General features: G+C 48.5%; 1 protein-coding gene across 2 annotated transcripts in view; it reads left to right on the top strand.

The window, feature by feature from the left end:
* The window catches only part of SUPT5H (SPT5 homolog, DSIF elongation factor subunit), a 324,989-nt gene that overhangs the window by 186,194 nt on the left and 115,888 nt on the right, over nucleotides 1-22,907 (top strand). For both annotated transcript variants that reach the window (XM_086938709.1, XM_086938710.1), the window contains exons 10-11: nucleotides 9,461-9,712; nucleotides 10,004-10,093. In XM_086938709.1, the coding sequence (XP_086794835.1) occupies nucleotides 9,461-9,712; nucleotides 10,004-10,093 (342 nt within the window). The remainder of the gene's footprint in view (nucleotides 1-9,460; nucleotides 9,713-10,003; nucleotides 10,094-22,907) is intronic.

Here is a 22,907-nt window from a genome sequence, read left to right as displayed (position 1 = left end):
CACCCTCCTTTTCACCCTCACACATCCTCACCCACCCTACCACCCTCACACCCTCTCACCCAACCTCACTCACCCTCACACACCCTCACTCACCCTCACACCCCCTCACACACCCTCACCCACCCTCACTCACCCTCTCACACACGCTCTCACCCTGACACACTCTCACACACCCTCTCACCCTCACACACCCTCTCACCCTCACACACCCTCACCCTCACACCTCCCTCATCCCCTCTCACCTTCACACCCCCTCACCCATCACACACCCACCCTCTCACACACACCCTCACACACGCTCACACCCCTTCACCCTCACACCCCCTCACCTTACACCCCCTCACCTCACACCCCCTCATCCTCACACCCCCTCATCCTCACACCCCCTCACCCTCACACCCCTTCACACCCTCACACCCCCTCACCCTCACACCCCCTCACCCTCACACCCCCTCACCCTCACACACCCTCACCCTCACACACCCTCACCCCCCCTCGCCCTCACACCCCCTCGCCCTCACACCCCCTCACTCACCCTCACACCCCCTCACCCCCTCACCCTCGCACCCCCTCACCCTCGCACCCCCTCACCGTCGCACCCCCTCACCCTCACACCCTCTCACCCTCACACCCTCTCACCCTCACACCCCTCACCCACTCACCCTCACTCACCCTCACTCACCCTCATACCCCCTCACCCTCACACCCCCTCACCCTCACTCACCCTCACACCCCCTCACCTTCACACACCCCCTCACCTTCACACACCCCCTCACCCACCCTCCCCCTCCCACCCCCTCCCACCCTCATACACACTCACACCCCCTCACCCTCCTACACCCTCACACCCTCTCACCCTCATACACCCTCACACCCCCTCACCCTCACACCCCCTCACCCTCACACACCCTCACTCACCCTCACACCCCCTCACTCACCCTCACACCCCCTCACCTTCACACACTTCCTCACCCTCACACGCCCTCACACCCACCCACCCACCCTCACCCACCCACCCTCACCCACCCACCCACCCTCACCCACCCTCACCCACCCACCCACCCTCACTCACCCTCACAGCCCCTCACCCTCACAGCCCCCCAACCTCACAGCCACTCACCCTCACACCCCTCACCCTCACACCCCCTCACCCTCACACAACCTCACCCTCACACAACCTCACCCACCCTCACACACCCTCACACCCCTAACCCTCACACCCCCTCACCCTCCCTCATCCCCCTTCATAACCCCTCACATCCCTCACCCTCACACCCCTCACATCCCTCACCCTCACACCCCTCACTCCCCTCACCCTCACACCCCTCACTCCCCTCACCCTCACACCCCTCACTCCCCTCAACCCCCTCACCCTCACACCCCCTCACCCAAACTCACCCTCACACACCCTTACACCCCCTCACCCAACCTCACCCAACCTCACACCCTCTCACCCTACCTCACACCCTCACCCTGACTCACACCCCCTCACCACCCCTCACCCTCACACCCCCTCCCTCACACACCCACACACCCTCACCCTCACACACCCTCTCACCCTCACACCCTCACCCTCACATATCCCCTCACCCTCACACACCCTCACTCTCCCTCACACCCCCCTCCCCTCACCCCCCCTCCCCCTCACACCCCCTCCCCTCACCCCCACCCCCCCTCACCCTCACACGCCCTCACCCCCTTCATCCCCCTCACTCACACACCCTCTCACCCTCACACCCTCCCTCTCCCTCACCCTCACACCCTCCCTCAACCCCTCCCTCACCCTCACACCCTCACACACCCTCCCTCACCCCCCTCACCCACCCTTACACACTCCCTCACCCTCACACCCTTGCTTGCTTCTCGATCAGTTACAATAAACGGTGTCCAAAAAAATAGAATGACGAAAAAATAGAAAAAATGGGCTTGTACTGACCACTTCAATTGTATTGAAAGTACTTTTAAGCGACACAGTCACGTCCCTGCGCTCCGTTTTTTTCTGTACAGTCATAAAAATAAGTGTGCGTATTACTTGGACACACGTGCCCGACGTTTTCTTGGCTTTTGCTTTCACCGGTCGGTCAGACCTTGTATTTGGTAATGTATGTTCAAGCCCCTCCCATCTCAAACTGATATTTTTTTTAATTTTACATTTGGCAAGTGCCAGGATAGGGCAGAGGAGGATAACTGTAAAGACATACGTCCAAGAACGCATAAAAAAAATGCTAACGCGAACAGTCGCGCGCCCAACTGCCGCTAACACTAAACACAGTCTTTATATTTTACATCCGAGAAGATCGCTCCGAGGTTTCCGCGTTTATTTTGTGGGCTGAAGGAATCGTAGCTGGTTTTGGAAGTTTCACCTACTCTTACACTAGATGACAAGTAATCCCAAATGGTAGGGGCAACACCTGTTTCCCAAAAGTACAAGTGAGCACTCAATGCACTCCCTTGTTTTGTCTTTTTTTGTTTTTTGTATCGAGCATGCATGTCTTGTTATAAATTGGTGTTTGATTTCTTTTGTGTTTCATGGCTTTGTTATTTCGTTGTTTGGTACTGTTAAAAGCTTCCCTCTAGTTCCTTTCTTTAAGCAGTTCTGCTCGTAACCACAGCTACCGTGTTGAGCTTAAAGTTTTACAAATGTGCCAGACTGAATCCAAGACCATTTTCGCGAGTGTATTACAGGTTAAGGATGCACAGCCATACCATATTATACATCCAAATCCTCACATCATGTTTGGTAGCCATCTAGACTGCTAAGTGGCTGTCTGCTTTTTCCTCGCGCCATTATGCCCTCTGATGTAAGTAGTGCTCTCTAAATAAGTAAACATATTGGCAGCATAGGTGACAGTCTTGATGTAATGCATGCTGCTATGAAATATTATCAGGAAACCATGCAAGAGCAAGTGGCAAAGTTTCTGCGATTTTTCTTTTGAAAAGACTGTCCTCTACATGCCATTTTATCCAGGCCCGGTTCATTTTCCCTAAATGGCCAGTAGAGGTAGCTTAATGGATGCATGTAAGTATAATGTCAACCTGTCAAAAAAGGTTACTAAAACCTTGCAACGCTGTTTTGTTAAGCAATGGGACTGCAAAACATGATCCTCAGTTTTACTTAATCTGTAATGTCTTACTTGAGAGCCAGCTTCTCAATGGAACTTGAAGTAAATCCTTGCTTCAGTTATGAACAAACATTTTGAGGTAATAAGTCTTACTTGCGCCTTCAAGTGAAGTGATGAGTCACCAAGGCCTGCTGGTGTTCTACTGTATATTCTAGTGTCAGTAAATGCAAGGGCCTTTATTTTATGCCATCTAATCATACACCTCCTTTTCAAGGTTATGTGCCCATTTCTTACATGTGTATAGTATAAATTGAGTACTCCTTGTGCTTATTGCAAGCATTATTTCTAGGTGTAACATCCAGGAATGCAGATGTTTTTAGATACTTCTGCAAAAACATTTGCTGGAAGACTGGTCGACATGCTGTACCCTCCTTGTCCTCCCTCCCTTACTGCCCCATTCGGTCACTCTTGGTCCTTAAGCTTGTTCCTTCTTAAATAGTTAGTACTACATGCAGCTGCAGACAGAATTAGACGTTTTTTTCATAGTAAAATGGATTCAAATATACATTTTTGAATGTAATTAGTACCAGTAACGTTAATTTAACCATCTTTCTGTGCAGCCTATAGAATAGTATGATGGAACATTAATATAAAAGATTGTCTCTATGGCTCCATATTAAACAAGCATTTGCAATGCAATAGGTCTCGCATTAGTAAAGTTTGAGCTATTGGTCTTGTAAATGACACATTTTATATTTATGTGTTGGTTTTGAAAACTACCGAAATTAATAGGTTTGTCATTTACAATGCCAATACTTTTAACTTTTGCAAATGTGACACATAGCATTTGTAATGCAACATGTTTTGTATTTACGTGACTTAGATGTATTGATATTACAAATAACAATGGCTTTTAATTTTTGTTAATAATTAATACTTAAATAACATTTATTGTAATATATAATGGCAATAGCTTAAACTTTTGTCAATACCTTTTTTGAAGATTATGTTCAGTGTATTTTATTGTGACGAAAATCCAAGAACAGAAGTGAAATATTAACGTCTTTATGTGACATTTGTAATAAAGCTTTAAACATTGAGAGAACATATTTGAACTAGTTGTTGTTGAATGGTTGCACTGATTGATGCTGTGGTGGCGCGGAGGGATGTTGGGGTGGCGACGAGTGATGCTGTGGCGTTCAGTGAAGTTGTGGTGACCCTGAGTGATGTTGTGGTGCCTCTGAGTGATGCTGTGGTGCCCCTGAGTGATGCTGTGGTGCCCCTGAGTGATGCTGTGGTGCCCCTGAGTGATGCTGTGGTGCCCCTGAGTGATGCTGTGGTGCCCCTGAGTGATGCTGTGGTGCCCCTGAGTGATGCTGTGGTGATGCGATAGATAGATAGAGGGCGATGGATAGATAGACAGAGTGACGGCGATAGATAGACAGTGAGGGCGATAGAGTGAGGGCGATAGATAGAGTGAGGGCGATAGATAGAGTGAGGGCGATAGATAGAGTGAGGGCGATAGATAGAGTGAGGGCGATAGATAGAGTGAGGGCGATAGATAGAGTGAGGGCGATAGATGGAGTGAGGGCGATAGCTAGATAGATTGATAGATGGAGAGTGAGGGCGATAGAGAGAGTGAGGGCGATAGATAGAGTGAGGGCAATAGAGAGATAGAGTGAGGGCAATAGATAGAGTGAGGGCAATAGAGTGAGGGCAATAGATAGAGTGAGGGCAACAGATGTGTGTGTGGTTGTGTGTGTAGTTGTGTGTGTAGTTGTGTGTGTGGTTGTATGTGTGAGTGGTTGTATGAGTGTATGGTGGTGGGGTTGTGTGTGTGGGATTGTGTGTGTGGGATTGTGTGTGTGGGGTTGTGTGGGTGTGGTTGTGTGTGGGTGTGGTTGTGTGGTGTGGTTGTGTGGGTGGGTGGTTGTGTGTGTGTGTGGTTGTGTGGGTGTGGTGTGGTTGGGTGTGTGGTTGTGTGTGTGGTTGTGTGTGTGGGTTTGGGTGTGTTTGGGTGTGGTTGTGTGTGTGGGTTTGGGTGTGGTTGGGTGTAGTTGGGTGTGAGATTGTGTGTGTGGTGTGATTGTGTGCGTTTGTGTGGTTGTGTGTGTGGTTGTATGTATGTGTGAGCGGTTAGAGAAGGATGTATGTGAAAGAGAGCAGAAGATCAGCACAGCAGAAGAGAACAGGGAGTTAAAGAAGGAGGCGGGTGGAAGAGAGCAACAGATCAGCACAGGAGAAGAGAACAGGGAGTTGGCGAAGGGGGCGGGTGGAAGAGAGCTGCAGATCAGCATGGGAGAACAGACCAGGGAGTTAAAGAAGGAGGTGGGTGGAAGAGAGCAGCAGATCAGCACAGCACAGGAGAAGAGAAGAGAACAAGGAGTTAGAGAAGGAGGCGGTGGTGTTGTAGGGTGGAGTTGGAAGGTGGATTTGGATTTGGAGGGTGGATTTGGAGGGTGGATTTGGAGGGTGGATTTGGATTTGGAGGGTGGATTTGGATTTGGAGGGTGGATTTGGATTTGGAGGGTGGATTTGGATTTGGAGGGTGGATTTGGATTTGGAGGGCAGAGTTGTAGTTGGAGGGCAGAGTTGTAGTTGGAGGGCGGAGTTGTAGTTGGAGGGCGGAGTTGGATTTGGAGGGCGGAGTTGGATTTGGAGGGCGGAGTTGGATTTGGAGGGCGGAGTTGGATTTGGAGGGCGGAGTTGGATTTGGAGGGCGGAGTTGGATTTGGAGGGCGGAGTTGGAGGGCGGAGTTGGATGGTGGATGAAGGGCCAGAAATATTGGGGCAGATTCATTAACTTGGTAAACAGTGTGCTTCTGAAGGGCCGATAGGGTAGAGTTGGTCATTCGTGAGACAGCTTGATTCTTCAAATGAGCCGGTAATATTGGAGCAGAGTCAGTGACTTGGGCGAGAGGGTGTTTCTAAAGGGCTGGTATGGCTGAGACAGAGTCGGTAATTCGTGAGACAATTTGGTGCTCCTGAAGGGCTGGTAATATTCGGGCAGAGTGAGTGACATGGGCAGAATAAGGCTGGGACAGAGTCAGTCACTTGTGAGACAGTCTGATACTTCTGGGGAACCCAACGGGGTGAAGCAGCCAGCCTCAGAGGCCGTATGCCGACATCTTTGCTAGCACAGTTAAAAGCAGAGGAAACTGACAACATAGCATGGGGAGCAGCAGCCTTTGATGTGCCGGCCGGCCATGCAGTGAATAATTAGGGGCGGAGAAATGCCGGCCCTGGCCGAGCGCAAAGCAACAGATGGCATTTCTCCTCCCCTAATTATTCACTGCATGGCCAACCGGCGCATCAAAGGCTGCTGCTCCCCATGCGGCTCGGGCGTGTCCACGCTGGAAAATAGTCAGAAGGAAATAGGAGATGACGATATGAGCTATCGGCATTATAAAGGGTTATCTTTTGTTTTGATTTATTTATACATTTTTAAAGAAATGTAGTATTTCTGGATTGGTTCTTAATGCGGCGAGGCTCATTTATAAACCCCACGTGATAAGGCAACACCGACCCTTGAAGAAGTAAGCTTGTCAAGGGCGGGGAGAGGATAATGGGGGCTCGGCACAGTTAATTTGCTGATGAGGTACACTGGCCGAAAGATTGGAATCCTTATGGAGGCCAGACACAGGTTGACTGCTGTTACGGGATAACGGCTGAATGAGTAAAGTTTGGGTGAATTACTCTCGTAACTGGGGAGTAAGGCATGAAGTAGATAAAACAGGAGTAGGGTACCCGTCAACCGTGTTGGGATTGGGGTGTAATAGTGTAAGAACAACAATGTCCCAACTGGTATTGATTAAAGATAATTAATAAAGATATGTAAAAACATTATCTGAAAGGAAACAAGGAGAGTCTATATAATTCTGACATGTGCTAGAAGCATCATTTTATGTATAAATATTTGAAAAAGAGACAGATATAGTTAACAGTTATAGCAGCACTGCAGTATATAAATCACAACAACTGAAAAAACAACCCAAATTGTACGTGGTGCTCTAGGTGTAACAGTGAAAACCAATATAGCGACGCAAGTGACAATGTGAAACAGCGTGAGGTGACTAGTGAATAAATATACAGTGTATTAATTGATATATGGTTGTTCCAAGTAGATTAAAAGTTAATTTTGGAAGTATTCAATGTGGTCAACCGCTTCGTATCTCGCGCCTGTATTTTGCACTGAAAGGTCGACGGCGTTTCGATCCAGGTTACTACAGGATCTTCATCAGGACTGGGTCGAGGGCAGTGCTGCATGGGGGCAAAGAAAGGGGTTGGAATATAGGATATGGTGGAAGATTAGACAAAGGAAGGGTGATGCGGGAAGGGACCCGTTGGTACTGGTGAATTACCGCTGTGGTGAGGTGATGGATCGCAAGAAACGGGACAGCTCAGCAATGTGAAATGAGGTAGCCCATTTGAAAGGAAAGCGGAGAGGGTAGTGGACATGCGCAAGTCAGGAGTGAGCATTCAGGAATCAGAGGTTGGAGATAGGGTCTGGACTCTGTGCCTGGTATCCAAGGAGGTGCCCTGTTCCACCATGCCTGCACGTGGGTAATTGGTTTTCCTTGCCTACTTTCCTACACCTGGAGTAGTTATATGGCCTGCCCCCTTTGAGGCAGTCTCAACCTCCTTGGAGTCCAGAACCTCTGATTCCTGCATGCTCACTCCTGACTTGCGCATGTCCACTACCCTCTCCGCTTTCCTTTCAAATGGGCTACCTCATTTCACATTGCTGAGTTGTCCCGTTTCTTGCAATCCATCTCCTCACCACAGCGGTAATTCACCGGTACCCACGGGTCCCTTCCCCCCCACCCCACCGACTCTCCTTCCCGCATCGCCCTCCCTTTGTCTAATCTCCCACCATATCCTATATTCCAACCCCTTTCTTTGCCCCCATGCAGCACTGCCCACGACCCAGTCCTGATGAAGATCCTGCAGTAACCTGGATCGAAACGCCGTCGACCTTTCAGAGCAAAATACAGGCGCGAGATACGAAGCGGTCGACTACATTGAATACTTCCAAAATGAACTTTTAATCTACTTGGAACTGCCGTATATCAATTAATACACGGTATATTTATTCACTAGTCACCTCACGCTGTTTCACATTGTCACTTGCGTAGCTATATTGGTTTTCACTGTTACACTTAGAGCACCACGTACAATTTGGTTTGTTTTTTCAGTTGTTGGGATTTATATACTGCAGTGCTGCTATAACTGTTAACTATATCTCTGTCTCTTTTTCAAATATTTATACATAAAATGATGCTTCTAGCACATGTCAGAATTATATAGACTCTCCTTGTTTCCTTTCAGATAATGTTTTTACATATCTTGATTAATTGTCTTTAATCAATACCAGTTGGGACATTGTTGTTCTTACACTAGTATGAATGAAGCCACAATTCAGTGCACATAGATGAACAAGCACATTGAGATGAAGTGATTTGCACGGCCTGGGGGCCGTGAAGCCTTTGAAGCTCTCGAGAAAAGCCAGAAACACCAGGGGGGCGGAGATTGCCTTCAAGAATGCGAGTCATGGTGTGGTGTCTACATGGGCTGAGGAGATTAGAAATGCACGGCCTGCGGCCGTGAAAGGTGAAATGAAGAGCAAGTCTGTGTATTAAATAAAAGAGTAGCCCGCAAGTAATGTGAATGACAAAGAGGGTGAGTGGGTAGTTTTGACCCAAAGCACTTTAAGGCGAAAAATCTCAAGGAGCTGAAATTTAAACAAGTTGCGATGCATGGGCAGAGAGAAGGCAGGCGCTGGAGAGGGAGGGGGTGGGCAACTTGAGCGACCATATGGAGAGGGAGGGGGTGGGCTGCCTGCTGGGAGAAGCTTGTGTGAGGGAGGCTGGGCTGGCTGGGCTGCCTTTGATGATGGAATGCGAACTCGTGCACGAGGAGCTTGTGGTCACGTGATTCTCGTGAACTGTTGGAAATCCACTTTTGGAGAGCCTTTTGAGAGCCTTGGGTTTAAGTAGTGGTTTAGCTGCATTAGACTCGCATATTCATTCCTTGCGGAATGGAATAGGCGAGACCTAAAAATAGGTTTACATTTACAGAATTTGCTCAGAACTGACTAGAGGTTTTGAACACCCTATAGTGCCTCTACTAAAGTCTTTAAGAAGATGCGTATGTGGTGTGGGAGAAGGAACAGTCAGTCTGGAAACCACTAAAAACTTTGCTCGAAGTTGGAGAATTTTCTCTCGGATTGTACAATTCTTTTTTAAAGATGTTCTGCTTGTTAAAAACACAGACTGCATGAATAAGTATCAACACTTGGCTGTGGTTGATAAAGATGCTGCGTGACAGAACATAGACTGATGTTTCCTATGTTGAGGAGAAGCCTAACTGCATCTAACTTTGCCTTCTGAACCCCACAGCCCCTCCAGATCAAGGCTGTGGTAGCACCTGAGCATGTGAAGGGATACATCTACATAGAGGCTTATAAACAGACCCACGTGAAGCAGGCAATTGAGGGAGTGGGAAACCTGAGGATGGGCTTCTGGAACCAGCAGATGGTGCCCATCAAGGAAATGACAGATGTGTTGAAGGTGGTGAAGGAGGTATCCAGTCTAAAGCCGAAGTCCTGGGTGAGATTAAAACGTGGAATCTACAAGGATGACATCGCCCAGGTAAGGCTGGTCATGCCATCTCGGCTGAATGAATTCCATTCATAGCTTTGAAATTTGTGATGGAAAGTACATTGACTTGTTTGCCATTCTGGTGCATTTCCTCCTCCTGTTTATACGTTTGCTACTGTTTCACTACAATAATGTGTCTTCCAGACTTTTTGTGCATTGCCTCCTGTACATTCCAGAGCAATGGCTTCCATTAATTGAAAGGTCTGAGTCCAGTAATCCCTGCACAAAAATACATACAAGCTTTTTTCTCCGGCTTATTTCCTGTCTTTTCCTTCTCAACAGGTTGATTATGTGGAGCCAAGCCAGAACACAATCTCCCTGAAAATGATTCCTAGGATTGACTATGAGAGGATCAAAGCTCATGCTACCATGGTAAGGACTTGCTTAGATAGAGTGGCAAGAGTTTTCCCAGCTCAACTTGTTAAGCAATCACTGTATGCAGATGCAACATTCAGGGAATGTGAGAAACGTCTAGAAATGGGATAAGTTGGTCTATCTAGTGGTGGAGTTGAATAATGTTTGGGGAAATTGAGTTAGACAACAGCGCGATAAAAAAGTAAATGAAAACCTGTTCTCCTGTTCTCCTGTTCTTCCGTTCTCAGTAGCTCCCAGTCGGCTAGTGCAAGAAAACACCAAAAATCAGAGTGCAGATTGATTTGAATTGCATTATAGATTTAATTTTCAGCAATATGCTGCAAATCTTTTAACATGTTCTTTGCTGTTGAGATTGTGCAGGAGGGTATTCAGTAAAGGGGAGGGGGGCTATAATGAGGTTTAGTTATTCAGTAGTGGATCTGTCAGCTTCTGCAGAAAATGTAAATGCCTCCAGTTTCACATTGCGAGACGTTGTACCTGGGATTCCAAGGTAGGCAGAGCTTGTAGGTCTCCAATTGTAGCAATTTGTTATCATTGGAATCCTTGAGCCAAACCTCTATTGGTCCCTAAATTGAAATACCCAATATCCCCCTTTAGCGTTGGTCTCTCTTTGGTAAAGCGACCTGTCAGTCGAAGGTTTGCTCAGTGAGGTAATGTCTGCTTAGAATACAGTTTGCATGGCAATACTAGTCAATAAAGTCACCTTTACATTGTAAAAGAGGTACTTTAATGTATCTAAACCTAGTAAATTATATAAGTCTCCTGCTCCTTAGTCAAAGATATGATCCTAAACGCTATTACTGCGTTTATGTGGTAAGCACAATAGTTAGATTTAGCATGGGGACCTATGGTTATGTTCTCTAATTGACGATGATCTCAAAAAGCCAAATCTTTCATTTTTAGGGCTCGGACTCCTCCCCACTGTAAAGTGGGAGGAGTTTCGAGAACTAATGTTAAAGAAGAAAAAAAAGTATCTCCTAGGGCTTTTGCCGAGACAAATTCCACACATTCCTTTGCGTGTTCTGTCATCTGGCCAGTGATTCGTGTTCGTTGTGCTGTCGTTTTAATAGGCTTGAAGTGATAGGGTAAATGTAGTTTTGTTCCGCCATTTTGGGCATATTTCGTTCGTGCTCGCGCAAAGAAGTACATTAATTATAATTAGGAGCTGTCAGGGTGCCTCCGTAAGTGAATGCAGATGGCCGGGCGCGTTCACCATTCAGCAGCGCTCAGCGCGCAGCTGCTGCATGCCAGGCCGGGAAAGGGCTTCATCAGCCTCACTCATCACCATACTTCAGACCAGAATACAAATAAATATATATGCTCACTCGTGCAGCGTGGCCAGTGCCTAGTTTCTTTTTACAATAGCTTTCAGTGCCGCTTGTTGTATTTTCCTTTCGAACTTTTCTAGCGTACGGAGCATGAACAGCGATTTTGAGAAAGTATCCTGACGCTAGAACAACACATGCAGGGCTGGGGCGGGCAGGGTGGCGGTCTCAGCGACATGTACACCCCTACGCCCGACAGACAGACAACACTGCAGGGTGGTCCGGACTTTTCTGAGCTATCCCCCGTTTTTCAGAAGTTTAGGAGCCCATAAATGTCTGTTTTGTTTAATATACACCTAATGCCTCAATGCCACTTCTTAGCGCTTTGGAAAAATCCTAACAGACAACGGTGACACGAGCATGTAATGTGCGAAGTTAACACCAGCTCGCATTATGTGTGCATCCGGACAAGGTGCCCGGGGAGGGGGGAGTGGGACAGCAAAGGGGGATTGGTGGGAGGCATTAGTCGCTGCGGGTCCTGGGAGCTGGGGAGAGGAACAGCAGCCTCCAGGCTCCGGCAGGGGTCACCGCGAACGCACGCATCTCTCTCACGCACACACATGCTCTTCTCATGCACACACACTCGTGCAATGCCCCAGGGTACAGGTTAACGAGCCCGCTTGCCTCTGTGCCCCTGATCAGGCTGTGCAGCGCCTAGCAGCAGCACCGCCGAGCAGTGGCACCACGCGCTATATTACACGTCTACTGATCGACATCGTGTTCATGAACTAATGCATCACAACCAACGAGTCACCACAATTCGCCGACACAACACCGCCACATTGGTCTATTGAGGGTTGTGTTCGTCAGTGCACCCGTGTCCTTGTCAGAAGATGCCGCGGGGTCACCAGACACAGCGTTTGCACCGTTAGATGTGTCAGAGTAAATTGTGGCTAGTAGGCGGCGACTGTGTCAGTATGAGGTAGTGTAGTCTGTGTGCCACTGTGGGGTTTATCAGCAGATGCGTGTCTCAATATCTGATATGTGTGGGCCAGTAAAGTATGCTTTTCGGTAAGTGGTGTGTGTGAGTCGATGATGTCTGTGAATTCAGTGTTGTGTGCCAGCAGTGAGCTGTCCTCCATGAACATCACACTGGGGGAGTTATGGTTATGTAGCTAAATAATGAACACATAAAGGGATTGGATTTCAGGTATGGAACTATAACGTTATTTTAATAGCATTTCTGTCACAGAATCTGAACTTTTTTATTGAAATAGGTGACTGTGGGATTAGTTCAGGCCATAATACTACTTAACTAAAGATATTTCAGTGACATTTATGAGTTTTGTACAATAGACGTTGTCGGTGTCGTCCTGGGTGTTTGCCCAGTACAAGGTGTCTTGACGTGCCCTGTGCATGTTACACACAGCCTATGATCATGCGCAAGCACCTTCTGAAAGCTTGCGAAAAGCGTCGGGCCAGCTTCCAATTCACAGCTCGGCAGGAAAATTAATGTGTCCACGCTCTTAAAAGTAATGGTGCAGAGTGGCGGTGCAGAGTGGCGGTGCAGAGTGGCGGCGCAGAGTGGGGGCGCAGAATGGCGGCGCAGAGTGCAGAGTGGCGGTGCAGAGTGGCGGTGCAGAGTGGCGGTGCGGAGGTGCAGAGTGCAGAGTGGCGGTGCAGAGTGGCGGTGCAGAGTGGCGGTGCAGAGTGGCGGTGCAGAGTGGCGGTGCAGAGTGGCGGTGCGGCGGTGCAGAGTGGCGGTGCAGAGTGGTGGTGCAGAGTGGTGCAGAGTGCAGGTGAGTGCAGAGTGGCGGTGAGTGCAGGTGAGTGCAGAGTGGCGGTGAGTGCAGAGTGGCGGTGAGTGCAGAGTGGCGGTGAGTGCAGAGTGGCGGTGAGTGCAGAGTGGCGGTGAGTGCAGAGTGGCGGTGAGTGCAGAGTGGCGGTGAGTGCAGAGTGACGGTGAGTGCAGAGTGACAGTGAGTGCAGAGTGACAGTGAGTGCAGAGTGACAGTGAGTGCAGAGTGACAGTGAGTGCAGAGTGACAGTGAGTGCAGAGTGACAGTGAGTGCAGAGTGACAGTGAGTGCAGAGTGACAGTGAGTGCAGAGTGACAGTGAGTGCAGAGTGACAGTGAGTGCAGAGTGACTGCAGAGACAGTGTGTCAGGGTGCACATTGTGTGAGTGTGCAGAATGAGTGTGCAGGGTAAACAGTGTGTGACTATGCAGGGTGACATTGGGAGTGTGCGGGTGAGCAGTGTGTGAATGTTACGGGGAAGTGTGTGAGTGTGCAGAAAACACCACGCACACATAACGCACACACAAACCACACACCTCAGTCTCTCAACACCACACACTTGTCACCACTCAACACAACACAGTCACCACCACACTCACTCCCCAGGCTCACCCCCACAGACTCACCAGCACACACTCACCAGCACACAGAAAACAACACACACAACAACACACCCCCAGCCGTCAATGAATGCTTTCACCATGCACAAACACCAACAACCATCATCCATCTGTGCACGCTTTTACCAAGCACACACCCACCAGCCGTCAGTGCACCCTTCCACCAGGCACACACACCTCCAGCCGGCAGTGCACTTTTCCACCAAGCAATCGCAGTATGGTACACTTTACTTTTAAACATATTCATATAAAGCACAGCATGCCACCATTGGTAAAATTACAATTCAACCAACATACTTCCACTACACACCACATGCACACACTCCATAACACATGGCAAAAAGACATTGGCATTTACAATGCCATTAGCTCAAACTCAAATAAATCCGAGCCCGATTGCATTTCTAATGCTTGTTTATGAATGCCATGGGAAACAATAGGACCAAAACCTTAGTCTTTGACCGGGTATGAACTTGCAATGCTGAAAAGTCAGATGTAATTTTCATTTTGCACATCAATAATGCAAATTTTGGTTGTTTTACATGACAGTTAATTGTATTTTTTATCAGTCACCCTGGCTAGATCTTGGTAGTATTCCTGTCCCCAATGTGCGCACAGTGGAATTCCCAGACCTAGTGATTTACTCCAGAAGGTTCAGACGTCCATATATTGACAGCCACAGGGCTCAACCAAGAAATTCTTGTGGTATGGGAATGGGAACCATCACTATCCACCAACCACAGCAAGGACATGTTTCACAACAAAATAACTGATGGTGTATCTGCAGGGGTTTCAAACATACCTCTAAACCTAACCACTAGGGTTACAACGATGCAGTCAGTGGTCCAGACTCATGTGAGAGTCTCTGAATCTGTAGTCTAGGGGTGAAGTCGAGGTAATCCTCAAGACTACTGGAGGCAACTGTAAGCTTATATATGTCTTTTTGAAGCATGGAGTGGGTAGGAGAAGAAAAGTCACACCTCAGCATGAGTACAAGATGACAGTTGTTCTGGCTTCTGGTGATGCGGATATGATGTGGTTGATTCGGAAGCAGCTGTCCGGGAAAGGCCCTCATATCCTGGAGCCCTTCTGGACTTGTGATGGGTCCCATAGGTTTCCTTTGATCAGTTGGGCTCCAGGCTTAACTGGCAGGCGCCGCTTGCCCATGAAATGTGCAGTCCAGCCTAGTTTTCTACAGGCACTAGTCTCTTCTTTCACAGGACACTACTAGGCAGCTTCCCTTGAGTCTTTAGTCCTAGCTTGTCCCCCAACTAAAGGAAGGTAGTTATTAGCAGAGAACTACTCCTGGAACTGTCTGTTCGAGGCATATGAGCTGCAGATCCTACACTTAGCAATAGATCGCCACCTGGTGTTGGGCTCGGATGATTGCAGGTTGTTGTCTTCTTGAAAGAAGTCTTTGTAGTCACGAGATAGGTGAATCTACCCTTGGACAATACTGCGCATGGTCATAGACTCCATCCTCAGATTGTTTTTTTCCGCCACTGGGTTCGGATGAAAGTTTTCCACTCCGGCTAGAAAAGACTTTTCTGCATTTTCGAAGCGAGAAACTTTAAATAAACTTTTTTCGACATCGAATACACTTTTCGACATCACCAGCTACATTCCGGTGCACATTGTGTGTCTAGTCAATCCTGGAAGAACCTACTGGTCAAAGAAGCCAGTGCTTATGGTCATGTCTGTCCATTAAGAGCTCTTGCAATGTTTGAATACTGGAGCGATCCTATTTTCCTAGCGGAGTATCTATTCTGGGTGGTTGCAGCATGCAGAGCGATGGAGAACTGTAGCTTCTCCTGTGCTAGTTCCATGTTCTAAACAGATTGAGGTAAAATATATATACACCAGTGTATGATTCCTAAGAGACTGAGATCCTGTCAAAGAGGAGATAATTCTTGAAAAGAGGTACATCAGCATCTTCAAAGGCAAGGTAGGTAGCACCATCCCACCCACACCAAAACTGTAAGAGTGTGAACTACTTGCATACTCTTCTGGGCAGCCTCTTGCAACACCAGCTCCCATCTTGAATGCCAGACACAGGTGGAATGCATTTGCCACCATTTATTTAGTCAGAGATGCACACGTACTTCACACCCACAAAAGAACGCAGGCATGTACATTCGCACTCGACAAAGTATGGCTGTGAATGACTGCTATTGGGGAAGATAAGATGGGCCTTTTACGCAGGAACGGCAAATAGGCATCTCACTTGAAGGGTACAAGTGAAAAAGCTGTCCCTTCACTATACTCACGTGAACACCCCTGACAGACTCTTCTAGGCTGGAAAGAGGTCTGACTCCTTTCTCTAAAAAGGGGTCCCATTTGGGTGCCCCATTGTCTTCTGATCTAGGGTCAGAGGAGTTAGAAAACTCATACGGTTTACCCTTTGGATGTCAAGCTTGCTAGAGAAATGTGATAGACAGGAAAAAGACTTGTGGCAGGACATCCTGCCTTTGCTGATCTACACTAAGGACTCTGGGTCACAACACATATTCTGAATGGGCAATAGGCCTGGCTGCCTGAGGTACAGAGCCGAATAATTTTAGGGATTTAGAAGTCTTCTGAAATGTTCAAAAGAACATGGTGAAGTGCAAATCATGGTCTCTCACAAAAGGGTATCCCCGACAATGAAACAAATGCAAGACAAATATTGCAGCAATTGTATCTTCACCCGTCTTACCTTTTCTTTCTTTTCCATTCCTGTCAAGAGGTCTTTGTAAAAATACTCAACAGGTTCTGTTCCTGCTTTGGCAACTGGATGGCCAAAGATTCTGGCTAAAAAGGGAATATCTGACTGCATCCTGGCTGTCAACTGAGTGTTTAACATTAGTAGAGTCCATGTTCAGGTAGAACTGGTATTTTTCGAATGAAACAGCACCATGCCTCCCAGCCTTCCCAGGGGCCGGAGCGAACCAGCCCTGCGCAAGGAATTTTATGATGCCATGTGTCTCATATTTGAGTGGCCTGACTCTACCGGCACGCCTTCGGGGTTCGGCGGCTCAGAGGACGGGGCTCCATCAGGTTCCGGACTGGCAGCTCCGGGTCAGGTGCTGATTTACACTGGAGCATTTTAAGAACACACAGGTTATGTCCAAGTCCTTGGACCTCTCAGCGCCCACACGACCCCAGTCTGCCTTTCGCCCCTTTCAGCCACGCCAGCCATACCCCAGCCATTAGACTGCACTAGTTCAGCAACCTCTGTGTGGCTCTTTTTTACCCCGGCCAGAGGTCAGGCCAGTCCATCACCCTCCCCGCCCCCTCAAATTCTCAAATTAGACTCAAAACCTTCCTAGTCAGACCTTCAAGAGCATGGGCAGCCAGTTGGTGGCAGTATCAGCCATCACCTCCACTACTGGCAGAACATCACCTCAGCCAGGTGGGTCCTCCAGATAGTCTGAAGGGGCTACCCGTCCCTCCATGCCTCCAACTTACGACCGGCTGACGGAGGATCACCTGACTTTGCTGCAGGAGGAAGACATGACTCTTGGCAAAGGGAACCATAGAGAGGTTTCCTGCGCCAGAAATAGGCTGTGATTGTTATTCCTTCTACATTCTGGTCCCGAAAAAGAAAATATTTTTGCTCCCTATTCTAGATCTGCGAGCCCTCAACTGCTTCCTCAAAAAGGAAAAGTTCAAGATGCTCACTCTGGCTCAGGTCTTGTCTGCCCTGGACTCAGGAGACTGGATGGTAACGTTGGGACTTGCAAGACCCCTATTTTCATAATCCAATCCTGCCTGCTCATTGGCGCTACCTGCGGTTTACGGTAGGCCACAAGCACTTTCAGTTCACTGTGCTCACCTTTGGCCTTACCAGCGCCCCATCTATGCATATCAGGAGTGCCACTATTTCCCTATCTCGACGACTGGCTGTTGAAGGCGAGCTTCCAGGATGTCGTCTCCAGGCAACGGCAGACCTCTTGCATTCGCTGGGGTTCACTATCACCGTGCTAAAGTCACACCTGACTCCCTCTCAGACTCTCCCTTTAAGCAGAGCTGTTCTGGACACAGTGCAGTATTGGGCCTATCCTCTCGAACTCCGAGTCCAGGATATTCAGGCTATGATACGATGTTTCGGCCTCTATTCTAGATTTCAGTGAGAATTTACTCCGAGGCTGCTGGGCCTCATGGCCTCCTGTTTCCTGCTAGTGACACATGCCAGATGGCATATGCGGGCTCTGCAGGTGGACTTGAAGTTCCAGTGGACACAGCATCAGGGGAATCTCTCAGACATGATCCAGATCTCAGAGAGAACTTCACAGGATCTGCAGTGGTGGCTAACAGACTGCGATTGGATCTGAGGCCAACCCTTCTCCCTTTCCCAACCAGACCTTCCAGTAGTGACAGATGCATCACTCTGGGAGTGGTGGTGAGCAGAAGACTCTAGTCTCAAGCGGAATGTAGACTACGTACTGGAGCTTCAAGCAATTTTCTTGGCATTGATAACCTTTCTTCCATCAACCAAGGGAAAGCTGATTCAAGTGTTCACAGACAACATCACCGCCATGTAGTACTGCAACAAATAGGGTGGGATGGGGTTGTAGATCCTTTGTCAAGAGGCCCTGCGTCTCTGGACGTGGCAGGGCTTATCCGTGGTGGTTCAACACCTGGCAGGTTCTCTGAACACCAGGGCTGACAAACTCAGCCGTCGATGCCTAGCGGATTACGAATGGCATCTCCATCCGGAGGTGGCGCAAGACTCAACAGTGGGTATAACCTTGGTTAGATAGGTTCGCCTCCGCGGACATTGCGCAATGTCAGCAGTTTTGCGCATTGGAGTTTCCAAGGCGGATCTCGATCGGAGACACTTTTTGTATAGAGTGGAGCTCAGGCCTCCTTTACACCTTTCTGCCAGTACCATTCCTATCAAGAGTGGTCAGGATCTGGAGCAACCAGGCCCAAGTAATTCTTGTGGCTCCGGACTGGGCATCAATACTTCAATCAGGCTGCCCCTTTGGGAAGATCTTCTGTCGCAGCAACAGGACCCAGACCTGTCTACTCTTCGCCCTTCTTGCGTGGAGATTGAGTGGTGATAGTTGATAGTATTTGACCTGCCTCCCAAAGTCTGTAATGTTACTTTGACAGCCAGGCGTCCCTCTACCAAGACTGTGCACAACTGCCAGTGGAACACATTTGTAAAATATTGTACAGAAAGGTCTATTGCTCCTCTTGCTGCTTCCCTTTCTCAGGGTTTGCTTTTTATTTTGACCCTTGCCCAGCAGAAGCCTGCACTAGGCACTCTCAAAGGGTACCTTTAGCCCGTCTGCCTTTCTGATGCTGCGAGACCAACTCTCATTATTTAAATTTATCATTGTAAATAGAATCCTTAAAGGACTTGTATATATATGTTCCCACCTTCCCCTTTCATCATGCTTCAGTGAGACCTTAATTTGGTTCTCACCTTTCTAATGTGCGCGGCATTTAAAGCTCTGCATAATTACCCACTTCCGCTGCTTACTGTCAAAACAGCCTTTTTAGTAGCATTCACATCTGCCAGGAGGGTGAGCGAATTGCAGGCTCTGTCATCCAAGCCTTTTGACCTGACCATCTTCCCTGGTAAGTTGGTGCTTTGCACTAGGGCCTTTTTAGGTCTCGGCTAGAAACGCGTTCTCGCCAGAGAACTATAGCGATCATTTCAGCCGACAAAACGAGACAAGAGCTGTGCACGCGCGCAGCATTGTGAATGGGAGAGGGAGCGACAAGAGCTGGCCACGCGCAGATTTGGTCGCGCGCACGCTCACGGTGCCAGCGTCTCCGCCGCGCGCCGATAACTGCTCTCTTCCTGGCCGGCTTCACGGAAGGCAGCATGGCGTGCGGTGCCACTCTGAAGCGGCCCATGGAGTTCGAGGCCCTGCTTAGCACCCAGTCCCAGTCCCCGTCCCCTAAGCGCAGGAGGTGCGCCCCGCTGCCTGGGTCCCCTGGGGGACATTCCCCGCAGCGGTGCGGTCTGATGTCCCACGGCGAGGAACAGCCTCATGGAACACCACCGCCTATGCCTTTCGTTGGGGAGCGACGCCTCACCCCAGGTAACTGCAGAGGAGACTCAGGCCGGGTGGCACAGGGAAAGCGACGAAATGGGGGTTATCCGGGGACAGCGATCTGGGTCAACGTGATTGATGGTGGTCTATCAAACTGGGAGTAGAAAACAAGAATTCGCTGACGCTGTAATTCACACAGCTCTGATGATGCACCTCGGGCACGGGGCTGATGCAGTTATTCACACAGCTCTGATGATGCACCTCGGGCACGGGGCTGATGCAGTTATTCATACAGCTCTGATGATGCACCTCGGGCACGGGGCTGACGCAGTTATTCATACAGCTCTGATGATGCACCTCGGGCACGGGGCTGACGCAGTTATTCACACAGCTCTGATGATGGAATCTCATTTACATTTAGCAGCAGTTTGATAGTATTTATTTTCGGCCGTATTGTTTCCCCAGAGTGCACTCGTTTCCTTTTGTGTGTCTTTACTGACCACTGATAATGTGAACAACAATTGTGTTGACACAGCCACCGGTATATATTTATTAAACTATTTCGATCCGACTGATTGCTGCTGTGTCTTCAATTATTCAACAGCGTGCATCACAGAGTACATTTGTGCTTCTCATTTCCTCCAGCACCTCCATGCTTTGCTTATTAAATGCAGCTAATATTCCCATGCTCTTGGCACAGTATTGAAAGCATTAATTTCATTTTGCTTTTAAAAATCAAATTAAAGTTGTTGGTAGAGCTAATAACTCAGCTCGGGCACCGGGCTGACGTAGTTATTCACACAGCTCTGATGATGCACCTCTGGAACGGGGCTGACGCAGTTATTCACACAGCTCTGATGATGCACCTCGGGCACGGGGCTGATGCAGTTATTCACACAGCTCTGATGATGCACCTCGGGCACGGGGCTGACGCAGTTATTCACACAGCTCTGATGATGCACCTAGGGCACGGGGCTGACGTAGTTATTCACACAGCTCTGATGATGCACCTCGGGCACGGGGCTGACGCAGTTATTCACACAGCTCTGATGATGGAATCTCATTTACATTTAGCAGCAGTTTGATTGTATTTATTTTCGGCCGTATTGTTTCCCCAGAGTGCACTCGTTTCCTTTTGTGTGTCTTTACTGACCACTGATAATGTGAACAACAATTGTGTTGACACAGCCACCGGTATATAATTATTCAACTATTTCGATCCGACTGATTGCTGGTGTGTCTTCAATTATTCAACAGCGTGCATCACAGAGTACATTTGTACTTCTCATTTACTCCAGCACCTCCATGCTTTGCTTATTAAACGCAGCTAATATTCCCATGCTCGTGGCACAGTATTGAAAGTATTAATTTCATTTTTTTAAATCAAATTAAAGTTGTTGGTAGAGCTAATAACTCACCTCGGGCACGGGGCTGACGCAGTTATTCACACAGCTCTGATGATGCACCTCTGGCACTGGGCTGGCGTAGTTATTCACACAGCTCTTATGATGCACCTCGGGCACGGGGCTGACGCAGTTAATCACACAGCTCTGATGATGCACCTCGGGCACGGGGCTGACGCAGTTGTTCACACAGCTCAGATGATGCACCTCGGGCGCGGGGCTGACGCAGTTATTCACACAGCTCTGATGATGCACCTCGGGCGCGGGGCTGACGCAGTTATTCACACAGCTCTGATGATGCACCTCGGGCACGGGGCTGACGCAGTTATTCACACAGCTCTGATAATGCACCTCCGGCACGTGGCTGACGCAGTTATTCACACAGCTCTGATGATGCACCTCGGGCAGGTGCTCACAGCTGTTATTATTCACACAACTCTGATGATGCACCTCAGGCACGGGCTGACACAGTTATTATTCACACAGCTCTGATGATGCACCTCAGGGACGGGCTCACAGCTGTTATTATTCACACAGCTCAGATGATGCACCTCAGGCACGGGCTCACAGCTGTTATTATTCACATAGCTCTGTTGCGCGCTCTAATACTCTTTACTAATAACTCTCTCCTACTCACTATCGACTTCTCACTCTACTACTTACTGTGTGTGTGGGTGCTAATGCAATAGGTCTTGCATATGCACGTGATGAAGCTATTGGCAATGTAAATGACAATGCCATTTATTTATGATTTAAAAAAATAATGAGCAATGCCAATAGCTCTACCTTTAATGCTGCCGAGACCATTGCATTGTAAATGCTTGTTCTTATTGTAAGTGGTAACACCATTCCATGTAGGGCAATCTGTCACCCTGCCCACTCTCTACACTCCTCCGCACCCCTCTAAAGAAGAGAGCAACTCCACTGTCTAGACCAAAGAAAAAGCGATATGCTCGACCTTGATTTAACTAAACAGTTCCGGGTGGACGACTGACTCTTTGTGGTGTACGTTGGAACAAAGAAAGGTCGGGCAGTGCAGAAGAAGACTATCTTGTGATGGGTTGTCTTCTGCATAACAATTTGCTACGCTCTGGCCAAAAAAGCAGCCACCTCAAGGCTTAAGGGCTCACTCCACCAGAGCAAAGGCTGCTACCATGGCGTTGCAACGTGACGTTTCAGTCCTTGACATTTGTCAGGCAAAATTATGGGCATCCCTGCACATGTTTACCAAGCACTACTGCCTGCGCAGTCAAGTCCATAGGGATTGACTTTTTGGCTGCTCTGTCCTGCAGGACTTTCTGGTCAAGACTTGTCTGCAGTCCCTCCGCCTGGGATGGTGTTGCTTGGGTATCTATTCAAAGGTAAGGATTCTGTGGCTAGATGTCTCTATCAGATGGACAAGTTAATTATCTTCGGTAACACCTTATCGGGTAGAGAACTGACCTAGCTGCAGATTCCTTACTGACCCATCCATCCTCCACACCTTTAGACAGGATTTGAGGGTCAGGGCTGATTCCTGTAAGGTTCCTAGTGGATCAAAAACACACAGGTGTCAGTACACTTCATGGCTCTGCGCTTCTAGCATGGAAAGTCGTGAAAAGTAAATGATGTTAGCACGCTGAGGTGGTGCCTATATAGGTGACGTGGACGTCACAACGGCGAAGACGACACCGACAACGTTCACATGTAGCTGACCAACTCCACCTACTGGCACGCAGGGGTATAGCTCGTAGAAA

Source organism: Lissotriton vulgaris, chromosome 9 (assembly GCF_964263255.1).
Source record: "Lissotriton vulgaris chromosome 9, aLisVul1.2, whole genome shotgun sequence".
NCBI classification, from domain to species: domain Eukaryota; kingdom Metazoa; phylum Chordata; class Amphibia; order Caudata; family Salamandridae; genus Lissotriton; species Lissotriton vulgaris.
This window is presented reverse-complemented; position numbering and strand designations above follow the sequence as displayed.